This window comes from Notothenia coriiceps, unplaced genomic scaffold (assembly GCF_000735185.1).
Source record: "Notothenia coriiceps isolate Sejong01 unplaced genomic scaffold, NC01 NC01_scaffold00001466, whole genome shotgun sequence".
Taxonomy (NCBI): Eukaryota; Metazoa; Chordata; class Actinopteri; order Perciformes; family Nototheniidae; genus Notothenia; species Notothenia coriiceps.
In genome coordinates this window covers 132,626-157,689 of record NW_011334167.1, presented here as the reverse complement: position 1 = coordinate 157,689, position 25,064 = coordinate 132,626, and the positions used below count along the sequence as shown (strand labels likewise).

At 40.1% G+C, this 25,064-nt stretch overlaps 1 protein-coding gene across 1 annotated transcript in view; it reads right to left on the bottom strand.

Annotated features, from left to right (window-relative positions):
- Nucleotides 1-24,011, bottom strand: part of cckbra (cholecystokinin B receptor a) — a 31,592-nt gene extending 7,581 nt beyond the window's left edge. Inside the window, exons 1-3 of the mRNA XM_010789875.1 lie at nt 23,783-24,011; nt 12,863-13,111; nt 4,089-4,350 (exon numbers count right to left, since the gene is read on the bottom strand). Of these exons, the coding sequence (XP_010788177.1) occupies nt 4,089-4,350; nt 12,863-13,111; nt 23,783-23,933 (662 nt within the window). The 5' untranslated portion in view covers nt 23,934-24,011. The remainder of the gene's footprint in view (nt 1-4,088; nt 4,351-12,862; nt 13,112-23,782) is intronic.
- Nucleotides 24,012-25,064: the final 1,053 nt, after the last annotated feature.

The window sequence follows — 25,064 nt, the reverse complement described above, 5'->3', positions numbered from 1 at the left end:
GCAAATATTCTGTATGAGACATCTAACACTTTAAATATGCTGTTAAGGGCAATGAAGGACTTATTAAAAAGATACAAGTACATACTCTATTAGGGCCAGAAGATAATATTTAAAAAATCCAGATATTTGTTCATTTTTTATTCATTTGGAAATTCATATTTGAGATTTTTTAGGTTGTGATTTAACATTTCTTGTAGGAAAAGGTGTCAAACCTTTGTGCCTTAAATGAGACAAAAATACATGTTCTGCATCTGAGCCGAGAACAGCTAAATGTGTTTCCTATACGCAACAAACAAATGAAACCTTTAAGTGAAAGTGAACTGAAGGGAGCATCACCATTATGTATCAGGGAAAAACTATAAAGAGTAACCCATGAATGAATACGCTACAGAACCTGGACAGGTGTCACTTTGATCGGAATAAATCTTTACCAGACACATCTCCACTTTGATCCGTCATAATCTCAAACGCACAGATGTCTCTGATATTTTAATGTCTTCCTGGACAACCCTCTGAACTCTCAGCCCCTCTCTTTCACTCCGCATTCAGTCAAAGCCTCTCATCAGATAGCTGTTTGATACTGTGGAAAATTTGTTTGACAAAAGCTATCAGGAAGTAAACATGTAGGAGTAAAACCAGAAGGGTATGGTGGATATCTGAGCTTGTTTTGTCTCAGAGGGAAGCCCAGATGGGCGGCATGAATATTCATATCTGTGGACTGTTTCCAAATCACCTGAAATCTGCATGATTATCAACCGGAAAGGTGTGTTGGGTTTAGATTCATAATCAAAGGAAATAATATGCATATGCCTGACACTACAAACGCCAATAAACACATCCTGTTGAGGGGAGATGAGGGGAGTGGATCATTGTATAACTTTGCAGAGTTTTTGTGTAATTCTTAGCCGGAAAATATGCAATTTTAATTGTTTTGTATGTAACCCACATAATAGCAATTTTAACGTAGTTTTGTTTGGTACCAAGTTGCATTTGTTATTGTACGTAGATACTTTGATTAGTTGGATTACCATGACATTTTGTAATGAGCCCGATTCTTCCCTTTACATTGACATCATTATACGTCCGTCCAATCTTTTGAATCCTTTTCCCTGGATTTAGACTCTCAGGCTACAGACAGTCTTCCCCATTTCTTGGAGGTTTTTAGAGGGCTGTACAAAGCCTGAGAAAAAGTGTATTACTTATTGTTTAAAAAGCCCTGAAACATTTTATGCATTTTTTTATTCAAAAAGATAATTTTGTTAATATTCTCCGAAAACATCAGACTCAATCAGTAAAGCACAGACCTCTTACTTCAATCAAATATTTTTTTTAAATATATTTCATAAGTTTAATTGTGCACCCAATAGAGTGCCACAGTGACGCGTCCTAAAACCCGGAATTAAGTTAGCATTTTACCACTTCCGGGTCCTTCGCCAAAAAGCAATGCAATTTCTCCATAGGGTTTAGGAAAATAGCTGGAAATAAGGTCTGTGGTTGAAACACATTGAAGAGACGGATCACGTTTTGTTCTACGACATTAAATCCATCAGCAGTGACCCCACTGGTGATTTCTGAAGAGTTTCTACGATGGTTGTTAACAAGTGGCTGAATAGGACTACAGAAGTTCTCGAGGCCGTTGTACGTCATTACACCGAACACGTAAAAACACTCCCGCTAAGTTTGTTTGCCGTGTTCTGTTTGAAAGCAAGTACCTGCCTCCTGCAAACTGTTCAAACAAACGCTTCAACTCGTACCATTTAGAATCTGTAGTTTTGAATATGGATCTTAAGTTGGTGTGACGTTGAAGCAGCGACCCTGCTGTAGTTCCTTTATAGCATAACGTTAGGTGTGCCTTGGCAGTCTCTAGATTTATGATTAGAAAATTATGAAAGTAGGGTAGACTTGTGGATATTATCCGGCTGAACAAAACGTGAACCGTCTCTTAAATGTTTCTAAACCACAGACCTTATTTCCAGCTATTTTCCTAAATCCTATGGAGAAATTGCATTGCTTTTTTGTCGAAGGAACCGGAAGGAGTTTACTTCCGGGTTTTAGGACGCGTCACTGTGGCTCTCTATTGGAATCATATAGTGAGCCAGTTTTTTATTTTGTATGCAAAATGACATCTGGTCAAATGAATATGTTGTTATTACCTAGTGAGATTTGCCTCAATTAATAAGATAATTCCTCCCTCCGGAGTACCTCTGCTGCTATGATCATTTTAATGTTAACTCCAGTGTGCGTGAAATCGTCAATGCACACCATGCATAAGAATGATTACAACAATCGAAAATCATTAAATTGAGTAAATTGCACTTCATGGCTCTTGAATAATGTGCTCATCATCTCAGACTATAAATTGATGCTCAAGTGAGTCAGTGCACGGCTTCAGTAGGTAAAACAAGAGGTGTCATTTTCATAGAGCAAGAGTTAGATGGAAAAGGTGTTGTCTCTTCAATCCAAGATTCAAGTAAAATACAGCAATGATGGGTAAAAATGGAACTCTAAATTAAAAATGGAAAGGTCTTGATGCTTAGCGACACATCTGGACTATTGACTTCTGAGCCCAGATGCTCTCCTCCTCCTCTTCACCGAGCAGACTCATTAACTGAACTCCCACAGTCTCATCTTTCCCCGAGAAGATTTACAGTTTGATAGACAGTCAGGGAAAAGAGAGCGTTGCACCACACAAGGCTGTCAAAGTAGGGAGATGTACAAGGCTCTGCCATGTTCTGCTTCTTTCTTCATTTTAATTGCGCAATCCTGCAGGGCCTTATGTTTTTTATGGACAGATCTAGGAACATCCCTGAGTAGTATTTCCCATGATGCTCTAAGAAATCTTGTCTTTGGCTATGTATCCATCTACTTGGGGGGGTTTTAGCCACAAAGCAGCATGTATCGGTCCTCAGGGGGCATGTAGAACGATGGATGGCTTTCCTAACGCCGAGCAATCCAGACTGTAGCAGCAATAAACGTTTATTTCCTGGCCTTTTGCCCAAGCTAAACTCTTCTGCCTTTTTTATTGTGCAGCGAGGAGCAGGGAAATGATCATGTTAATTTAAACTGATGGCATATCACAGACACCGACATTATTTACAGTATCTTAGTCTAACGATATCTCTATTTTCCATACCATTGACCCATTGACTACCATTGATTTTTTTGCACATGCTAAATAATGGCTCCTGGTCACCTCCTAATATTTCATTCATATCCCAGAAACCACCTTTACAGCTTTAGCCCAGGGGTCAAAGCATTACATGACAAGATTTAAGAACTCTGTTATCTATCATTAGCTAGACTCTGCCCCCCCCCCCTCCCCCTTGGCATATTTCTACTTGGATAGTTAGAGGGATAAATCCTAAAGGTCCAGTCACACCATGATTTTTTTTTTAGGCAAAGTCTATTCATTGGAATAAATAATAAACAAATCCCATCTTTACAATGCTGACCTTTAACAGTATCAAGTAAGGCTTGACGTCTGAGACCAACTTCCACAAGCTATAGTAGCTAACAGACAAGCTCTGCAAGAAGCTGCTACGTCACTTAGCTCTGACACAACACTTTCCTTTAACTGCAATACCATTTGAATTGACTAATGTATTAAGTTCCAAAATTCCCCAAAACGAACATATACCTAGCACCGATGCAAACTCACATGGTAATACAAACGCTGTTTCAATTTACTGCCCTGCTGAAAGTCTGTGGAGGAAATTTTAAAAGTTGTATCCAAATGACCAAATCAGCAAGCAATCTATGTTCCCACTGTGAGCAATCAGTGTAAACGTGGTGTGATTTCACAGCTCTAAAATATGAAGCAACTTTCTGCTTGACGATGCACATGATAATTACACAATTTCACTGCATTTAGATTGTTTTCACACATTTGGAGCCAGAGGCAAGCAGATTGTTTTCAATTCAGCAAGTGATTCAGTCTATTCATTTCTTACTGACTCTGCCCTGTTGAGATTATTGAGGCACTTCCACAAAATAAACAGATGTTTATAATTTAAATCAAATCAAAAAAATGTTTGTCAAGCAGATTAATGTACCTATTCCTGCCAGAAAGTAGTCCCACCAGTACTTACCACGTCTGCTCAGAGGCCCCGCTTGGCCAAACCAGGCGACACATGTGGCCAACAGTACCATTGCTTTTCGGGAAAGTCTTGATGGCACTGAACACTGGGTAGGGCACCATGATTATTAGCGACACCACCCACGTGGCAGCGATGACGCGGTAGGCGTGGGACCGGGTCTGCCACGAACGAGACTTCAGCGGGTTACATATGGCGCTGTATCTCTCGATGGCAATGGCCATAAGGCTAAAGGTGGAGATGCTAACTGAGATCCCTGCAGGAAAGAAAAGACAAAAAGAAAAAACGATTAGAGAATTGTTCTAGTAGTCTATTCAGGACTTCTAAATCGGCAGCCATGAGGCGTGGCCGTGTCTAAAGATAATGAAATCTGCCACATTGTGCACATAGTGCATCCGAACATCTCAAGTCAACCTTGCAATATATTTGATTAGCTGTGAAAGCATTGGCACGGTAACACATATCAACAGATACAGTAAAGCCTCATTGACGACAGCTCAAATAGAGTAGCCACATTGACTTTCAAAGACAATGAACACACCCTTACCATACAAGAAATAACAAATAACACCGCAATGTCAATCAGGCTTAAATACTTCAACACAGTTCAAGGCATTTGGAATATTACATCTATTTCCCACAATAGGGTTAGCACCTTTGTAATTATCCAAGGACACTGCTCCATAGGGTTCAGTGCAAGTTAAATTCCTTCAGAGACAAGGCCAATTTTAATTTGCATGTATGAATATGCATAGTCTGCAGAAGCAAGCCTTTCGTCTGAGGGTGAGGCCGGCTGAGACAAATAGCATTTATAAACCCATACCTGCAGCAGCCCCCGGGAATACATCAGCACACTTATTCTCCGTCGCCATGAAAAGCAAGCACATATTAATCCCCAGCCCTTGTTCTTTTACAATGGAAAGAACATGTCCTTCACAAACCATACCTTTGCATTACCATTCAAGGAAGGAAGTCGTTATGTATACTCCTATGTTCATGCTGCGACTCAAACGCCGCCATATTAACTATTTGAGTGGTCTATGACTATACAGAACAATGCATTCCCTGGATCAGCCTTTGGCGGCGGTCTTTCCTGCAAACCAATCCTTTTCATTATGATAAGCGTTGTTATCAGAAGCTAAAAGAGTAAGGATATATTGTCGACTGCAAAATGTGTAACTACGAAAAGAAAGGGAAATGTGAGAATTTGATGTAGAGTCAGATATAGAACGGCTCCATCAGATTCATGCTCCTACAGAACAAAGGAGCTGACTACTAGGGATACTCCAGAACAAAGAGAACGTCATCATCACGAAAAGACGTATGGATGCCTTTTATGCTCCGTGAGCAGACCCAAACTGAGACAGAGACTCTGCTGTGAATTATTAAAAGCATTTCAGCTCTTTGTGAGAAAGCACTTTTTTTGGATTGCTGCTCCACTTACATGAAACCTGACAGGATACTGCATCCAACCAAATTCACTGGCTTTAAACTTGGGGTTTTGAAATTGTGAATCCTAACATCCAGAGAGCGATGTGAGGCACTGATAATCTATGAGGTGAAGACGACTAAAGTTATATGATATAGCACGTTTACCAACACTTTTCAGTTGATTTCAGTTTGCCTCAGAAAAAGTACCGCCTGAATGCTTAACTAATTGAAATCTCAGCACGGTCATTTTAAATTGTAACATAACAATCTCCAAAGCTATGTCTATCTCTGATGTCGTAAATCACAGATAATGAGAATGCCAATGATTATCGATAAATCCACTCATTGAAAAAACTCCTTATAACTCCTGAACTTGGCTAAGAATCATTACTTTAGTATTTTCCTTTAGTATTAAAGTAATTCAGTGATAATTGTCAGCTCTGTTAACAACTAATTGTCAATTTAATGGCTTAAAAGGCAGAATGGGTTGTTAAAATGCTCCATAGTAGAACACGTTTTTTCTATTTTGGTCAAAGAGCCTTCACTGTCTGCAGCAGTAAAGCCTTCCTGTCCGATACCAATCAACTAAAATAGCCAGCTCCAGCTCGGACTGAGCAGAAGGAGGTGGGTGGCACAGTCAACAGATGCGGATCTCAACAGTGCACCGGCACTGTATGAGTCCTGCACAATAAGTCTCGCACACCCACGCGTCTCTTTCAAGTGCTGAGCACAGGCACAGACCAAATCACACACTGGGGGTTTTCTTTTGTTGATGCTTGAAGGCGGTCATGCCCAGCCGCAGCGCCGGCTTACACAGATTGTGAAAATGCCGAACGCAGAAAGGTACGAATGGTTTGTCTTTTCCTCAAAGGAACGATACAAATAATGAGTAGAAGATGAAAGACGAAAAGCATTATTTATACAGCACTTTTGTAAAGTGCTTTACAAAGCAAACAGACACACTGCAGGATTAAAAGACAGGGAATTATACAGAGAGCATTACAAACAATTGTAGGTAAATGCTGATAGTATTATTAAAGAAACACTTTTAAAGGCCTTACATAGAAGAAGTTGTAAAGGAATTGTTTAATGAATGTGAAAAAGCTTGTTCACTTCTTTCAGAGGGTTAGACACTAGTAGTTTATGTGTGTCAGGTAAACATATGAAGCTACAGGCACAAGACTATTTAGCTTAGCATAAAGACTGGTAACAGGCGAAACGGATATTATATCGAAATGAGTCTCCTAAATGGCAACCACACCAAACATTAGCCGCCTTTAGCTTAGCGGTGGTGACGCAAAGCCAAACAACTGTGATGTAGTTTGTTTATAGCCTTACGTTAGCATTACTTATGGAAATTGCATGTATGCTTCAATAATATGTAAAGATTATCCTGCAGAACAGAAAAATGGAAGTACCAAATCCCAGGTCAGCCTACAAAAATGAATGTATCCCTGCAGAACTCTTAATGGAAAACCTATCAGCATCACTGAAACTAGCTAGTGTAAAACTTCGACCCAAGTTTTGTTGCATTCTGTTATTTTGAAAAACATTTTGAACAGGCATATAAAATAAATCATTATTTTTTTGCAAAACAAACATAAAATGCAATTTTTCAATGCAGGATACATGAAAAAGAGGCGATAGATAGAGAGCCCTATTAGACGTCGGATCCTGTGTGAAACAAAGCCACGTCTCCAAATGAGCGATGTTTTCAATCCCTAGACTTATAAAGACTGATCGCTCGGAGGTTTGTGCACTTTCATACTGAAAGGAAGTGCACTTCCAGGTGATCTATGGCACTGATACCGCAGTGATTTGAATTGATGACACAGTAAAATGTACGCAGACAGCTCTAAGACGAGTGTGCATCTAGTCTGACGGATTATGTTCCTGTCCAGGAGCATAATAGGACCTGCATTCATCAAACCTCTCAGCACCTCAGTCCTGGTTCACATGACAATTTGTTTTATTACTGGAAGGGGAAGTCAACACTGATAAGAGATCAGCGGCAGTGATAAAGCAATTAGTTTGGCCTCTGAAGAAGAGTTATGGAAATCTTTAACACATTTAAATGGACCGCAGCAACTGAAGAATGTATCAATACTCTATAGGAGGCAGTCAGCTCTTCAATAACACTGCTGCTCATGTTGAACAGAAAGGACCCATTATACGCATGTCTCTATTTTTTTTGTTATTGTGGCAGAAAGTATGTTCTAGTTGAGTTTTCTGACAGCCGTGCCAATCAAAGCTTCCACCCTTGGAACCTGGCAGTATTCAGAGGCTATTCTTAGAGGGGAGGATATTCTGCTGTAATTATGAACAAGTTGGAGCCAAGTTAATTACCAGCCAACTAACCGACTAAATGCTCACATGTTGCCTCTGCGCTGTATCTTCTCTCCTCGGGAGGAAGCAGCTCTAATCCTTTTTCTTGTTCATTAAGTCGGGCGAACACTCCACACTTCTTGATAACTGGCTTTTGAGGGAAACTGTGAAGGCTGGAGTCGAAGGTCTTTCCGCTCACCTCAACCCAGGGGAAAAGATTTACATTCCTTAGCTGAAACTGCGCCTGTTATTTCTCAGCTTACACCAAACTCTCCAAGGTTTCCATAAAAAGGCAGAAACAACTCTACAAGTGGAATTAATGTGCGATAGGTGCCAGACGTGCTTGCAGACAGTACTGAAAAAGTTTGCTATAAGCCACGAAAATGAAAATACATTATTCATACTGCACCTCTAGTAAGTTAGTGATTGCATCATACGATCAGCAAGAAAAACACAAACATGGATGTGTTCGAAGGCTGCACGCGGAATATTACAACATCGATCTGGTAACTGCCAGCGAAACATTAAGCGGGCTATTATTCACATGATTATCGAGCGAGGGACAGATAGATGGATACATAGATGGACAGTGGAAGGATGGATGGCGTATTATATGTCCAAAGGGTGTGTGCTAACGGATGAGTTTGCAAAGGATAGATGAGTTTGCCGAACAGGTTGAATGAGTGAGGACGGTCAAGATGACCCTGTGTATTGATTGGCTGATGGAAGGCTTTGCTCATGAGATGCTCAGATCACAGGGAGCTTTGATTGATATGGATTTTACTAGGCTGATATTTGTAGAATTTAAATGAACAATTTTCACATCAAGAATTACGATGATTCTGGGTTCACTGCAAAGGGAGAATCAGACATGCTGTCCTTCTGGGGCTGAATTACTTATTGGTGGAGCCATGGTCTAGAGCAGGGGTGTCCAAACTACGGCCCGCAGACCATTTTGAATCGGCCCTCAGCTAATTCAAAAAGTATAATGAAATGTGGCCCACAAATGAAACTTCTGCTTGTCTTATATTGTACTTCATAAATATATATGTTCAAATATATTACACAGTATTCATGTGTTGAATCTCCCAATTTTCAAGTCAATTAAAGTTGGAAACATTTTCTAACAAATCTAAGCTGATAAGAAAAAAGCCCCAATAACTTATTTCCACAACAACCTTGAAATATACCCTTCCTATTTCCTCTTATGAAAAGCAATCTGAGGCTTCTGTTTTAAGGAATGAGCTGCTAACACAATAACTGAAACCCTCTGGAGAGCTGTGAAGCATTTTCAAGTATCAAGAATCATTTACCTACATCGGATTGAATTCTCCAACTTATACCTTAACTTATGAGGCAATATAAGTGACCTCTAGTGAATGGCCCAGCCCTTCTTATGTTTTTCTGTATGTGGCCCTCGTGGAAGAAGTTTGGACAGCCCTGGTCTAGAGACAAATGTGCTTGGACTACAAACGCCTCTTTTTCATGCCTATGCCTGTGACAGCCATGGCTAGAGGCATTGGGTTTTCAGGGACCATGTGCTGCGGACTGCTTGGTGAACACCATATCTCCAGAACGCCTTGAGGGTGTTTCTTCAAGTTTGGCACAAATGTCATGGATGAACTGATTAGAATTTGTAGTTGGAAGTTTCTGCCCATAACGCAATCATTAATTAATTGTTGTTAATAATGTCCACCAGGTTTAGTGATGTTATTTTGGACTAGCATTGAACTGCAACTTGACTGACAATTTCTTTTTGCCATTTTCCATTTATTTCACAGGGTGAAGTCCAGTCCTGACATGCAACAAAGGTCCCATCCTAAGGCCAGCATTGTTGAAGGTAGGTCATGCCTGGTAACTAATCCCAAGGCCCACCACACATTACTGTTTAAAGGTCATACATAACAAGATTCAGAACGTTGTAAGAGAATTGTTAGAGAATGAAAACTATGGGCAGAAAACACGAAGTACCACCAAGAGAGACTGTAGTATTTGTCTAAATTCCTGCTTATACCAGCTGAACTAAGCTCCTTTTCTGTTTGTGGGGTCTTGCAGGGTTTCTTTTTTAAAGGCTGGCCTCCTTCTTCCTTCTTCCAGCTGCTGGCCGGCTCTTGATCTAGCTGACAGTCGGAAAGCTCACTAGTACTCGTTTTCCATCTTCAACTCTGAATAGACTCAAATGCAAATAGTACTGTACAAGCTTTAAGAACCAGATAATTTGCAATTATTTTCTTTAAAGGTCACCTATCATGCTATTTTTAGGCAATAGCATAGGTCTCAGATATATACAAATATATAAAAAACATGTCTATGAAGTGTTTTGCTCAAAATACCAAACAGGTCACCCATTCTAGCCATGCCTCATATCCCTCTATTTCACTTCCTGTTTCAAAAGTGCTGATTTGGGGTATAAAGCTTTAATTTTTTTACAATTGATTTATAAAAAAAAAAGGAGGGGTCTGAGCTCATGCGGGACCCGGCAGCTACTGTCTAAACTAAATACTGCCGTGATGAAACGCTACATCATGGATTATCAAGGATCACTTCTGAAACAATATGGAGCTCAAAGGCTTTCTCTCTTGCCGGTTATACCACAAGGTGAGTTCCTGTTTATTTCCTGCTTCTTCACACACATGCTCTCCAGTACAGGTTAGCTCTGAGTGTTAGCGATGCTAGTGTAAACACCGACCGTATTACGTCCAAAACAGTCGGGCATTGTTTCTGATAGCAACGTTTCTGATTGGGCCGTGGGTCCTCATTTCAGATATTACGTCATATCGGACGCAAATCTGGATCAGCTCCGTTGTAGCCCCGTTTTTAGAGATTTGGGTACGGAGGAAAAGAGAGAGGGTTTTATTTTAGACGCTGCGTGAGTTCCCCGACACACCGGGGACCAGTGTTGGGCAAGTTACTTTGAAAAAGTAACTAGTAGTAATAGTTATAGTTACTGCTCTCAAAAAGTAACTAGTTACTTTATTAGTTACTAAATTATAAAAGTAACTAGTAACAAGTTACTTTACTTTACTTTAAAAATAATAACAATAAAAATACAAGTTTTTGTGTTGTTTTTTGCTGACTAGTTCTCTGAAGGCATGCAACAGACTCGACCGTTGCGATGGGCAGCGTGTCCTCAACAACGTACCTGGCAATCAATCTGTTTAGTTGACTCTGGGTGACATGTGGCGATTTAAAAAAATCGTTTTTTGGCTGTTTAGATGGTGTTGCTCCATCTGGGTCACTGCCGGTGGTTGAGACGGTGGGGTCTTTGGTGACTAGTTTTATAGCCCCATGTACATTACTTAGGTGCTTCAGGAGATTGGCATTGCAGTTTTTCGATGTGGACAATGCTTTCTGTCCTGCACACAGTTTACATTTTACCGTAAATTTTTTGCGTCCTTTATCCACACAAATTGAAAATAGTGGTTATATTTCCAAGTTGCAAATGCGCTGCTGCTCTCGCTGATACTTGCATCTGCCATTGTGTGTGTGTGTGCTAGTGGTGAGCGTTGCCGTGTGTGTGTGTGTGTGTTTTAGCATTAGCAAGTGTTCGTGTGTGTATTTTCCCCATAAGGCAAGACCCGCCTAACTCTGTCTCTGATTGGCTTACCCTGAAATGTTACCCCGCATCACTTCCCTCTGGTTACTTTCACTTTTCCATGCTGCTGTGAGAGGACATCGCTGTATTCGCCTGTAAGTTACATCCGCAGGGAGATTCGGTTCAGTTCCATCACAGGATGTAACGCAGTAACGCACCCATTTAAATCACAGTAACTACAACGGCGTTACTTAATGGGAATAGGTAACTAGTAACGCTATTAGTTACCGCAAAAAGTAGTTGCGTTACAGTAACACACTGCCGGGGACACATATTTATGTATAAAGGACATCAAAAAGTGCATTTTGCAAGATAGGTCCCCTTTAACATGTATTCTTTCGGGGGCTATGGCTGCTAATGGGTCTCCCCATCATTTTATCCTTGTTGATTGAACCTCAAATACTTTTAATTCAAACCTAGACTAATGCAAGTCTTAAACATTGCAGATAACATTGTGTTCTGAGGTAGCTGCTAAAGGAAGTATCACATATACAGTGGAGGACATCACTACAAGTCATTATTCACAGTTTAATAAAATGCCAGTGTTCATATGGTGAAGTGATTTATTGTCTAAAAATCATTACTTATCAGTTTAGCACTTAACTTGAATATATTACAAGTCTACATGAAAATCGTGGACAAAACGGACAAATAACTAAAGGTTTGTGTTTTAAAGTCTGAGGATGTTGCCCCCCCCCCTCCTCCTCCTCCTCGTTCTTATCACAGCTCAGAGAACCCAGTAATTGAAAAGAAGCCTTTCCTCACAGATGGTGCATCGCATTTCCTGGACAATAATAGGATTTCGGACCTCCCCATTCAATAGCTCTGATCAACCATACAAAGCTCAAAGTGAGGCCAGGAAAGTTCCTTTGCCGTGTCGTGATGGTGTGAGGATTGCGGACCTCCCCGTTTAATAGCTCTGATCAATCATACCAAGCTCAAAGTGAGGCCGGGAAAGTTCCTTTGCCGCGTCTTGCCGGTGTGACTCAGGCCTCACGTGGCACCTTCACTCCGGCCTGATGGGAGCCAGCTCATCGAGCAGTCACACTCCTGAAGACGTGTGACTGCTCGAGCTCTTTGAGCATGATGGTTACCCTCTGACAGGCAAAATAAAGCCCCTAGAAAAGCTCTTGTAAGCCGGAGCAGTTTCTGATCGGTCGACAGCCACAAAAAAAAGTCCATATTTCTGTTCTGGGATAATAAGCTTTTTAACCCTGATCATTCTTCAACATAACAAATGGGTTCATTTCATCTTGCCTTTCCCGACAGCTCTGTTCAGTGCGATTTGGAAAATAATGGACCAATTTCCTGCGACTCAACGAGCATTTCATTTAAGAATTGACTGTGACAAATAACAGCCAGCTTGAATCCCCCTAGCAACAAACTACTGGCAGGGAAGTGAATTTTCTATCCTCACCCATAAAGTAGGTGACGGTCTTGCACATGGCCGCTCCGAAGATGAAATCCTCCAGGATGTTGGGGATGAGGGTGAAGGGCATGCAGAAGACGGCCATCATGAGGTCGCTGAGCGCCAGCGACAGCAGGAAGGAGTTGGTGACGGTCCGCATGCGCTTGTTCAGCACCAGGACCACGATGATCAGCAGGTTCCCGAAGACGCTGACCAGGAAGATGAGCGAGTAGAGCAGGATGCGGAAAGAGTCCATTTCTGAAAAAGGAAGATTGGAAGATTGATCAGAATCTCAGAAACAAAGGAAGCACATTTGTCGAAGTGAGGTACACTGCTTCAGATCAATGAGAAACACAGATTGAATTCTGCCGGAAAATATTTATTTATTTCATCAAAACATCTCTGTGCCAGTTTTTCTGGGTTTCAAGAGTGACCTCTAAATGTTTAATGTAACTGGGAACAGAAATAAATAAAAGAAGAGAAAGAACAAATAGGAGGCAGAAGAGAGAGATACTCGCTGACAAAAGACTTCCAACAAATTCACAAGACACTGAACATAATCAAATCCAAAACGTTTTCTTCATCTTTATGCAGGTGTCAGTGCTCTTTCTTGTAATCATTCAAGAAACCCACAAGATAGCGACACCTCGAATAATACAATAAGACGTTAATATGAAAAAAATGACATCAATATACGAAGAGAACATGCTCAGGTTTTTCACCTGGGAAATTACACTCCGGGCGCTAGTGTCGTACCAGACAAAATTGTTCTGGTGACAGTACTTTCCTGCTCCGGCTGTGTGCCAAATTATAATTAGCAGCAATATATGAAGACAAACAACATCATGATCAGGTGGTGTCCTGGGAAACGAGCTCAACATGGAAAACAAATATGATAATTAAAGATTTTTAAACATCTTTCCTTTTCCTAGTGTCATATAGCAATAACCCAACATGAACATTTCTCTGTTGGACAATTCCATGTAAGCAAAACTACGAATTTAAATATCATACACATTTCAGGTTCATATTCGTATTTCGTGCTTGTCCTATCACGTTCATGCTTTCATGTTCAAAAAGTGCGTTTAGAGACCATTTACATGCACAAAAACCTTTTTAACACACTACTACAGGAAAGGAAAACCCCCCCCAAAAAGCATCATAGCCTCTTATGATAAAAAACAAATATAGTTTTTTCACATGGCTTCCTTGTTCTTGCCACACAGTTGAGCATCAGTGAGAGCATAATGCCAACCGGAGGGTTTTTGGGATGCTCCCTTCACTCACAGCGGCTTGTCACTGCGAGTCTGTGTGTGAATGAGAGTATCTAACAGGACAGGGTCAGGTCCATGATGTAAGACAGGGACTTGGAAGAAGGCTAAAGGTCCTCAGCACAGCCTGCAGACACAGAGCCAAATGTCACCTTGAAGGCAAACAGTGCTGTATGCTCCATCAGAATAGGCAAACTAGAAGGCTTTACCATGTGGTTATTCCATCTAGACTTTGTATTTATTTAATAACCTTAAAAACGCTATGAAAATACACACTCTCCCTGCAACTCATAAACACACTGGCCTATTTACAGACATGATTCCTGAGCATTGGTCCTTATGAATAAAATAGCGGATGTTTTTCAACACCTTTTGAGGGAAACTGTCAGTCTCCAATACATATCTAACGGTTCAGGAATAAGACGTTATTGCAAGTTTTGTTTATCTACAATCTGCAGAGGAAACGACAAAGATAAAAGCAGGCGAGGGATTTAAAACCCAGGACAAGAGCAGGATGCATGTTAATCACCTCTGCCGTCAGAGACACCCAGTCCCCCTCAACTGCAAGTATGAATTATTCTTTTGATGAGAGAATCCTCTGGTGGCTCTGGGACCAGTTCCATCAGAAGATTCAGTTAACGGTCCAGTTAACCTAAGCAACATCCCCCCTTGTTTCACTCTCTGAAAGATACATTTTAAACACAGGTGACAAGAGTTTTGATTTACACAAAAGCATTATGGGGAATATGCATAATCAGCACTCGCTTGGGAGACTTCCTACACAAACACAGAGCAGGTAGCCCCAACTGGCCCCGCAGCTTCTTTTATGTTGGATCATAAGCCAGTGGAAATGGAATGATCTATTCATTGAGCACCAGCGCTATGTTGGCCCCCCCTGGGCTTAAGGACTGCAGGACAATTCACTTTGGATCCTTTGACTCACCCAAGCGTGACAGCATTCAAATCCTCTATAAATACATGCCTATAGAAAGATGGCCTCTTTATGAAGCAGGAGTTGTTGACGTGGAACATTTTTGCCGTGACCCAGGGCGGAGAGATCAACGCCGTTTATGTGAGGGTTGTGGCTGTTTATTTAAAAACTGTTTGCTCTACTTTCGCTGTGTATCCTTTCAGCTGCTGCCATGCAAACTGTAATTAAGTTTCATCACTTCACTTAGTGTTATCTTTAGGAGAGGACTAGCACAACTTTAAAGACACGACGAGGCATTTATAAAGGCATTCATTAAGGGATGTGGAGGAGACTCCTGTTCAATCCCACTCCAACAAAACATTCCTGTCCCGTGGCATTCCCATGCAAAGGTTATGCTAGGGGTGTCAAACTCAAGGCCCGGGGGCCAAATCCGGCCCGCTACTTCATTTTCTGTGGCCCCACAAAAGCTTGCAAAGAATATAATATGTTTATTATACGGTTACATGCCGATTTACAGAAGCACATTGCCCATACATGGAGAACAATGCATCTCAAATATGCCTTTTTTTCTCAGAATTTGACTTTTTTTCTTCAAAATATGACTTTTTTCTTAGAATTTAACCTTTTTTTTACCTTTTCTCAAAATGTTACTCTTTTTTTTTTTTTAAATATCACTCTTTTTTACTTTTTTTTCCCTCCAGAATTGGGCTTTTCTTTTTAAATCATTTTGTGACATTCTCACTGAAGAGACTCCCAATTATTTGCCCTATCTTCTGCTTTCACATTAATTAGTTATTACCCTATCCGATAGTAATCCAATGCAGAGGCAATAATGTAATACATTATTTTCTATATATTAAATATTTATTTATATATGTATTTTTATATAGTCTTAAAGTTAAAACCGGCCCTTTAAGTGCAACCATAATGCGAATGTGGCCCGTGATGAAATTGAGTTTGACACCCCTGTGCTACACCCTTTAACCTTTGGAGCATGAAAGTCAGGCTAGTACTTTTTCCGTTATTCTGCTTGCAAAAGAAGAAAAAATATCACCACTTTGTCTGAGATCATTAACGATCAGTAATAATCTTGGGCGAGGACTGAGATGTCACAATTCTGAACTACCTTTCCCCTTTTAATCAAAACTGCCTTAAAGCAATATTTTATACCCAGCCCCTCTGAGATGATGAAATTGTAGAAATGACTGTTAATGCCGTGCAGATCTAATGTTATTCTTTATTACAAGGGAGCAGAAAGCCCTTTGGAAATGAACCTGTAGAGCACTAGACACGAGTCAGGAAATGAGACCTGGACTTTTGGGAGTCTGCAACTAATTCCCTTTTCTTAATTATGTTATGTCAAACTTATATGACATGGTCCTGAATGTGCGAGCACTTTTTGTCCTGGTGAATGACAAATGGTATTAATTGACTGTTGATCAATTGATGGACTGTTTGTTTCAGCACCATTTTGAACACAAATATCCAGTATTTCCACATTCTGTTGTCGTCATTTTTTGTTCAAACATGCTTTACAGAACTTTTGACCACTAGTTGCACTCTTGGGCTATTCTTTTAGGAGTTTGTCCCCAATTTGTTCAGAAATTGTACATTTTCTAGCAGCCAGTTTAATGATGGCCCACTGATGATGAGTTAATGGTGTGTCTCTAATGTGTCTTTTGAAGGGTTTTTGGAAAGAAATGCGTTGAATTGTAAAGCTATAACGCTGATATGTTCAAACACATCATCCTAATATTCAGTTTGGCAGCTTTAATATTACAGAAATCAGTCACATATGATTACATTTCATAGATCACTATTCTGTTGAGAGCAAAACATCGTTAAAATACATTTCCATTATAATTACAAAGAGTCTCTTTCGGAACGTCGGAGAAAAACATACTTTTTAGAGATAAAAAGTCCTCAAGTCAAGAGACAAACAAATATATCAATGTCAAAATGTTCCCACATCCCGGACGGTGTAATCCCTCAGTGACAGCAGAGGAATAGAATATAAGACGATCCAACAATACAGTAGCTACAGTAGATTGCATTTTCACATTTGATTCGATGTTATCATTTTTGCAGGAAGAGAAAATAAAAACAAATCAACCATCAGATTGTTGTGCTGTAAGATGTCATTTACCTTCTATGGTGTTTATCCGCTAGCTAGCACACACAAATAAAATTGGCTCCATTCGACTATGTTTTGAAATCGAATAATTACATTTTTTCTAGAAGGCTTTCCAAGTACGAATACTGGCTTGTTATTACACATGTGTTTCCTTATAGCCATTAATGGTGGTGTTTTGGAGTCATTTCATCCCTAACTAGTAAACACTCCAAATTGGAATACTAACATGCTCGGTATGAATGTTTCCTCGGAGGGGGAGGTTGCTTTCGATGCCAGAAATGTGTCGACACTGCCAATAAATCAGCATCTTACATCACACAGCGCTGGCTGTAATCCCTATCATTCTCTCGCTGCTTGTCACAGCTAATCAGTCGTGCCTCTTCTTAAATCGCAGTAGAAAGTTTCCAGAGTTGACGCCGTGTCTCGCATGCTAACAGATCCCATCAAAAGATAGGGATTGTGCCTTTGACCTTTAAATCAAAGAGTACAGGCACGGTCACTGAATGCCAAGCTTTACTTTGTGTAAGGTTGATAGACTAAAGGTATCAAACTGAATCTGTGGGATTATAACAAAAATACAGTTTCTTATTTAGCGCTGGAACAAATTAAGAGACAACTGGTTGATTATTAGTTTATCTAGATAAACATTTTATAGGTATGTGTTTAAAGAGGCCCTATTATGTTTTTAGGAGTTTCCCTTTCCTGTAGTGTGTTATAGGTGTGTGTGCATGTGGTCTGCAAAGGCTCCAGAGGTAGTTCCTCTCACACACATCCCCCCCCCCGTCTGAAACACCCCATATATTGGACTCATTTGATCACCTCCGTAGCATAGTGACATCACTATATAACACTCACGCTTCTATTGGCTAGCGCTCCAACACATTGTACGATTACAGTACAGTTGACAAAACAAATTATTTGGAATTTGGAAGTTTAACAATATAAGACAAAGATATGAATTTTACTCTAACACATACCTACACAATGTAAACGCTTTTAATATTTTACAGAGCTGTATATGACTAAATGCATATTTGACATACTCCTTACAGCTCTTAACTGCACTTTGAATTTCTTTGTCTTAAAAAAGGGGTAAATGATTCCTTTGACAGCAATTAAATGTGAGCGTCTGCCTGCAGTCACTGTTACAGTCAGCACAAGTACACTCAATTAGTCCCAGCCCGCATTCCCACAAGACCATAATATTGATCCTTCATTACCCTAAAATGTTTTTGGAAGTTGGGAGAAGCTTGTTTGCAATGTGCAAACGAGCTCAGCACATTTTCAATCACCCAGGAGGTCTTGTTAGACGCACACGTTTGCTTTTGATGCCATTAAGTCTTTCAAACTCTGCCTCATTAACATATTGTTAGATTCTAAAGTGAATACTTGAACTTGAAAGCATGGCAAAAAAGCAAATGTGATGGGCAGTAGTGTTATGTCTCGTCAAACGTGTTAGTTATGTTTATGTATTTTGTCTGTCATTTCCTGTTTTATCTTGTACTTACCTCTTGTCTTTCATTTCAGGCCCTGTTTCTTCCTCCCCCTGTGTGTTTTTCCCGCCATCATCAGCGTCTGCCCCGCCCCTGATTGTTTCCACCTGTTCCCACTCCCCTGTCCTGTGTCAGTTCGTCTTGTTTGTTTCCCCGAATGGTCGTAACAAGCCTCAGCTAAGAAAAGATCGCTTTCACTCATGTCAGGTTTTGTCAATTTTGAATGCTTAAGTTTCGTTCTTCAGTTCTCTTTTTGTTATGCATAGTTTTTCCTCCTTGTGAGTGCATTTGGGTCCATCAGTTTGTGTCGAGGTCCTGACAAGTAGGGGGTTATATATAGAAAGAGAGATTGTAGGTTTTAACCCTGTCTCCTATAAAAACATTTGGACGTAAACATGGTTGCCGTTTTTAAAAAACGAATTGACTTTCTAAATTGAGAACAAACTAAATAATAAGGCAACAAAATGACTTAGTGAGGTTCAGTTCATCTTCATGGTTAGGCTCAAAATATTACATTTATTACATTATTGATGTTACGTAAGATAAATATAGCTTCTGGGACACAAACAGTGGTCTATTCGTAATGTTTTTTGCCAATGCCGTTTTCATTGAATGGAAATAACTTTTCTAAGAGACTACTTAAAATAAAGAGTGAGCTATTTAAAGAAAGGCATTTAGCAGAGTGACTGCACTGCAGCTTCTCTTGAGGGTGACCAATTCAGTAAATCCCCATCCACTTTGCTGTCTCTGTAAACGTTACCTGCAAATGTTCAAAAGGCAGGCTGGCTGCAAACAGTGTTTTTGTATTCCGAGCGTGTGTATACATGTTACTATGGTATGTTTAGCAGATAATTGGTTCACTACAAAGAAATAAGAATGTCACGGCTTTGAGCCAATGAAAGTACAACACATTTGCAATTTCTTAACGGGTAATACAGCGTTTTGAATATTCCTGTAAACACTTTCCTGTAAAAAAGGAAATTAAGTTTATAATTCTCTGGAAAACATGTTTTTTTTTAATGCAAATAACTAGATAGGATAGGGCTGCTAATACTACACAGAAAGAACATTTGGTTCCAAGGACTTGACGTTTAGTTGAGATATAACATTTATAATACATGTTGCAAATAAGGCTTTTCAATAGCAACTTCAACCCTATCCAGTACAAAATAAGCAATTTGCTAGGCTTAGAATACACAAACTACGAAAAATTCATAAATAAAAAAGCATGGAGTATAGCTAAAGAATTTGGCATGAAGTTTCCACATGAGTGTTTCCAAGGAAACCCAAAACATGATTAGGGAGTTCTTGGTTAGTTGGTATGACCCACTGTTAGGGAGTTTTATCTGAGACCAGGAAGAGGAGACACCTGTCAATCAAGGCCAAATCATCCACAAAATCACCTCTTCCAGCCTTCGTAATGTAAACAACAGAGGAATATGTCTTCTTATTGCTGTAATTACCAAAGGCTCATTTACAGGAAGTGAAATCAACTATTCTGACCATCATGTGTGAACATTGATTACAGTATAAAGGGGTTTCCGCATTTGCATTAAAAGCAACTTGTAGCTGCACCTTAAGAGATTTCCTTATTGAATTGGACATTCAGTCGAGGTGTTTGCCACTTAACTCCCATAAATCACTATTTTAACAAAGCCAAGTGTTGGTGTTTGTAAATGGGACCCAATGCAGTTAAATTACTAATTGGACTTTGCCCCAGTCTATAGAGACGTTAAGTCAGACTTCAAGAAGGTGTAATAAATCAGAAAATAAACAGTTCAGTATGATTAATGTAGCTTATAATGAACGGGGTGCAGAGGCCTGAAAACGAGGGGTGTATTGTTTGTCACTTGGCGAGTCACATGACTTAGGGATTAACCGAGTCCTCCATCATATGCTTTGACTCTGTCTGATAACACTGCAGCCCAATCCTCCTCTGTGTGGAGTTAATAAACCTGCTGTGCAGACAGACACAGGGCATTACGGCTCAATATAACTTCTGCACGCTTGAGGGGATCTTCACTTGGGCTGTCTACTCTACAGGCGACACTACACACTCATCATCTGGGAAATATGGGCAGTTTTCGTTGAAAGAAGTCAAGAAATAACTGCAGATAAAAAGTCAAATGGCATATTGATTTGTCTTCGTTAATCTATACTAAGGTGAGCAGACGTCTCAAGAATATTCCACACAGTTCCTAGTTACAAGCAGTGGTCCTGAATTCCTAAACATGTGCTTCGATCAGTTATAGTCTAAAAAAACAATGGTTTTGAAACAGTGTGTTGGTTTTGGCCAAGGACAAGCTTTTAGTTCTAAATAAATTATGGCTTTTTTTCGGACAATAGTACCCCTATTGATTGATTGATTGATTGACAGCTACGTAAAGCAACAAAGGTGGCAAATAGACGCAACAATGTTGAATTCAAACAGTTCCAATAGAAATCAAGCCACCCATTGCTGAAATGGAGGCCCAACACTTTGAACGTCAAAAAGCAAAAACCTTACTGCTCGGAGGGAAATATTTTGCACACTCCTATTTGTTCCGCCTCACCAGGTTGCTCCCAATTATTTGATCTGATTACCGCGATCATGTTATGTCAGTCTGCATCACCGTGTTGAAAGCCAGAGGGAACACGATGATAATTTCAACCCCTTGCTGAAATTGGTTGGATATTAGAAACTCTCTCTGCATCGCCGGGGGCGACAGGTTGTTTTCTCTGAACCGGTGCTCACTTAATGCTTACGATATCCGCTTCATGATAGCTCACACATACTCAAAAAGACAAGGCGAGCTCAGCAAAGTGCCACTTTGAATCAGCGGGGAATGAAGGGGGTCCGGGGCCGAGGCAAGGTGCAACTCAACTCCTCTCCAGAGTCCCGGAAGATTACTGTAATGTCATGCATGTCTGATGTTGTTACATTTCACGTCAGCTGATCCTTCAAATGTAGCAGCAAACACTGCAGAAAGCCTGCGTCTCGAGCATGAACATGTAAATACATATGGCGTTTAAACTTGAGGTGGATACCTCTATTACTTGTACATCAGTATAATTTTTTTAAGTTGTGAATGTTTGCAGAATAAGCTATTACCAAGTTCTCTATGCACCCATGGGTGTACAAACAACTTCCACTGTGTTGCTTTGATAATGAGGAAACGTTAAAAGCTTTTTCTGGCTTTTTTTCTGATTTACAATGATTTATGTTTACCCTCAAAGTCACAAAATGGCTAGGGTTAGTAAACAGTCAAAATACGACAGTGGAAAAAATTTGGAGCTTTATTTAGTTTTCGTCGAGTTACATTCAGCCACGTTAATTGACCGTTTCTGCCAATGCTGGCTTTGAGGAGAGTAGATCAATTGAATGTTTTGTACACTAATCAGTTATAATCATTCCCCAAATCCCTGTGTATCTATCCACTTTAACGTGCGTCATAGTCTCAACTCTCCCTCCTCTTATGTCGTCAGGGACAAGGGTTGCTTGAGTAGATGATATATAAAGGTCGAAAGTAAGTATTACTGTGGAAGTGTTCGTCGTCTTTAGTCGTAGGGTTCCCAGCTGGAGAGAGACTTATTAACTGATCCTCTGATTGTGTATTTAATCTCCAAGCAAAGGACGAGAACAGAATGCACTAATTAAGTTCCAGTTTTTAAAAAAAAAAGCCTAAATCTCTAAAAAACAGCTGTTTCCAGCTTCTCAAATTCTCTCTTGGTATAAAATGTAAATTCTGACACTGTCTGCAGAACAAAACAAGCACATTTAAGATATCACCTCGGGCTATGCAAAACTGATGGGGAATTTCCAACTTATTTTTCAACCTTTTTATAGAAAAGAACTTCTAATGTGAAACGTCTCTGCATCATATTGCATTTAAACTCATTGTTTTTTATGCTCAGTACTCTCCACTTACACAATGTACAAATATGTATAAATGCTTATTTTCATTTACAAACGTAGACCTATTTTGATCAAAACAAATATTAAAGGCATGTATCAGTAGCAAAGTGCATGAACAATTATCAATACGAAATTTCCCGTATTTTGATTTTAAAACCGAATTTCTTTAGTGTTTCATACTCTCATCTAACATAGAAACATATATTAATATATTTACTTGACATTTTTCTATTCATTGATTCCACAAGTGGTTTAATATCCTGCCCATCACATCTGGGAGAGGAATCCAGCTGCATGAACGGAGACGGTAGAGGAAAATGTCCACTGAGGATTAAGGTTGCAGAGGGAATGAGGCTTCTCTCTGTCACGGGGTCATTTCTCTTGGTCAAACACCTCACACACCCCTCATTGGTTGATGGCTCTAGAGAATACACTGCTGCAGCCGTCTCCTGTATAAGGTAAATAAAAGTAATGCAGCACAGAAGGAGGAACGGCTGTGAATAATTTAGTGGGGGGAAGATTTGAAATTGTTCTCGATACTGCAGCAGCGGCAGGGAGAAAACATTAAAAAAGAAAACTCACGCCCACGTTCAGTATAGACCTCATTACCTAATCATTTCCCAGTGGTGTCCCGGAGACAAAGCTGGGAAGGCCTTATCTCCTCTGGTGTTGTGCTGGGTTTAATCCCTTTAATGGGAATTCAGCATTTAGACACTTTATTGCATGCAAAATCCACATTATTGTGGCATATTAGGATGGCTGGAGATTGATTTCTCGTAATGAGGCGGAGGAACTTTAAACAGCTCCTGTTTGCAAAATAATTTAACATCACAACACTTAAATCATGCAGGGGGTAAAATAAAAATGAGAATCTGTCATGGTTAGAAGGTAGAGCAGCTTTTTAGTTGCCTTACAAATTCAACATCTGAGGTCAAATTACATGATGGTGTACTGATTACATTTTTAAGCAGGCAATCACTCAAAGGTGGCAGCTTGTAATTAGAAGCAAACAACATATTTAAGGTGGAATTAATGCATGCTTTTTTACCAGAAGATGGGTGATTTATTTTGTAGGACTTGTTTTAAACATTTCACTGCAGACAGGTTATTTAGAAAGGATGACAGTTTTAACAGAACAACACCTTTTTCAACCCCTTCTGTTCAAAACCTCAGCTCGCATTATTCATGGTATATAAAAAAAATACCTTTGACTCCTCTGCTCGCTCTGGGGAGGACTGAGACATTCTTGCAGCTGTTATTATAGTCAGTAACTTCCATGGTGAGGTTCCCCTGCTCCGCGCAGCACGCAGACACCTCCCCGGGCAGCACGCTCACATTCCCCGCCTGTAGAGCCATCCTCTCCGGTGACAGGGACGATAAATACCCGCTGCCTCAAACTGGAGCCGCGCTGGAATCAACTTGGAGTCGCCGTATCTTTTTAGTTCATAACAGCCGGAGAGGGGGCGTTGTGAAAACTTGGAAAAAGCCCAAAACTGGAGTTGAGTGATTAGAACAATGTAACAACGTGGAATAAACGGAGAATAACAGGTCCGTGCAGAAGTTCATTAACGTGCTTAGATGAAGCGCCGCGACGCGCGCACTGCACCGGACTGAAGCTGTGGAGGAATGAAGCTGCGCTGCTAGGGCAACCCTCTCTCTCTCTCTCTCTCTCTCCCACACCCCCCTCTCCCTCTCTCTCCCACACCCTCCTCTCCCTCTCTCTCCCACACCCTCCTCTCCCTCTCTCTGTCCCTGTACAGTTCAGTCACAGCAGAGAGGTGATACAGAATGTAACTAAGTAAATGTACTCTTCTCTCGTGTAACATCAGAGACAGATTTGATGAAATTATGGAGATGTAGACACTTTGAGGATTAATTGCATTTTGCACACGTTTAATTGGGTCGTTTAAAAAAAATATTATTATTTAATTATTGTTCCATATGTTGTTGTTTTTACTCAATTACATTTGCATTACCCATTTAGCAGTTTAATGTTATCAAAACCAAATATAAATTCTGATATATTATTATATATTATTTGTAGGCTAAGCAACCTAGTATAAAGGAACCCCACCTTTATCAATTGCAACATTCAAGTGATGAACTAATAATGCCTAATAATTGCAATACAATAGTTAAATATGACATTTTGAATGCAGGATTGAGTATTTTTCTTTGTAATGCTACTTGCTTCCACCTCTGCATGAATAAGCTTCTTATATGCAAGGTGGGGGGACTTCAGGTTCACGAAGTGACAGTGGAGATCAAATATAAACTGATTATGTTGCAGTTGCTTTAGCAGTGGGAGAAGAGAGGTTAGTAGGGACAAATTCCCATCTTTTATCGTTTTGAGTTCATTCTCAAGAGTTTATTTTCTGTCTGTATGACTGAAATCATGTCAGCCATCCACTTTCTGGAGGGAAGGGGCAGAGGGTTAAATACATTGCCTCAAGGTGAGCGTTTTGTCGAAAGGCTTCGAGTACTGTT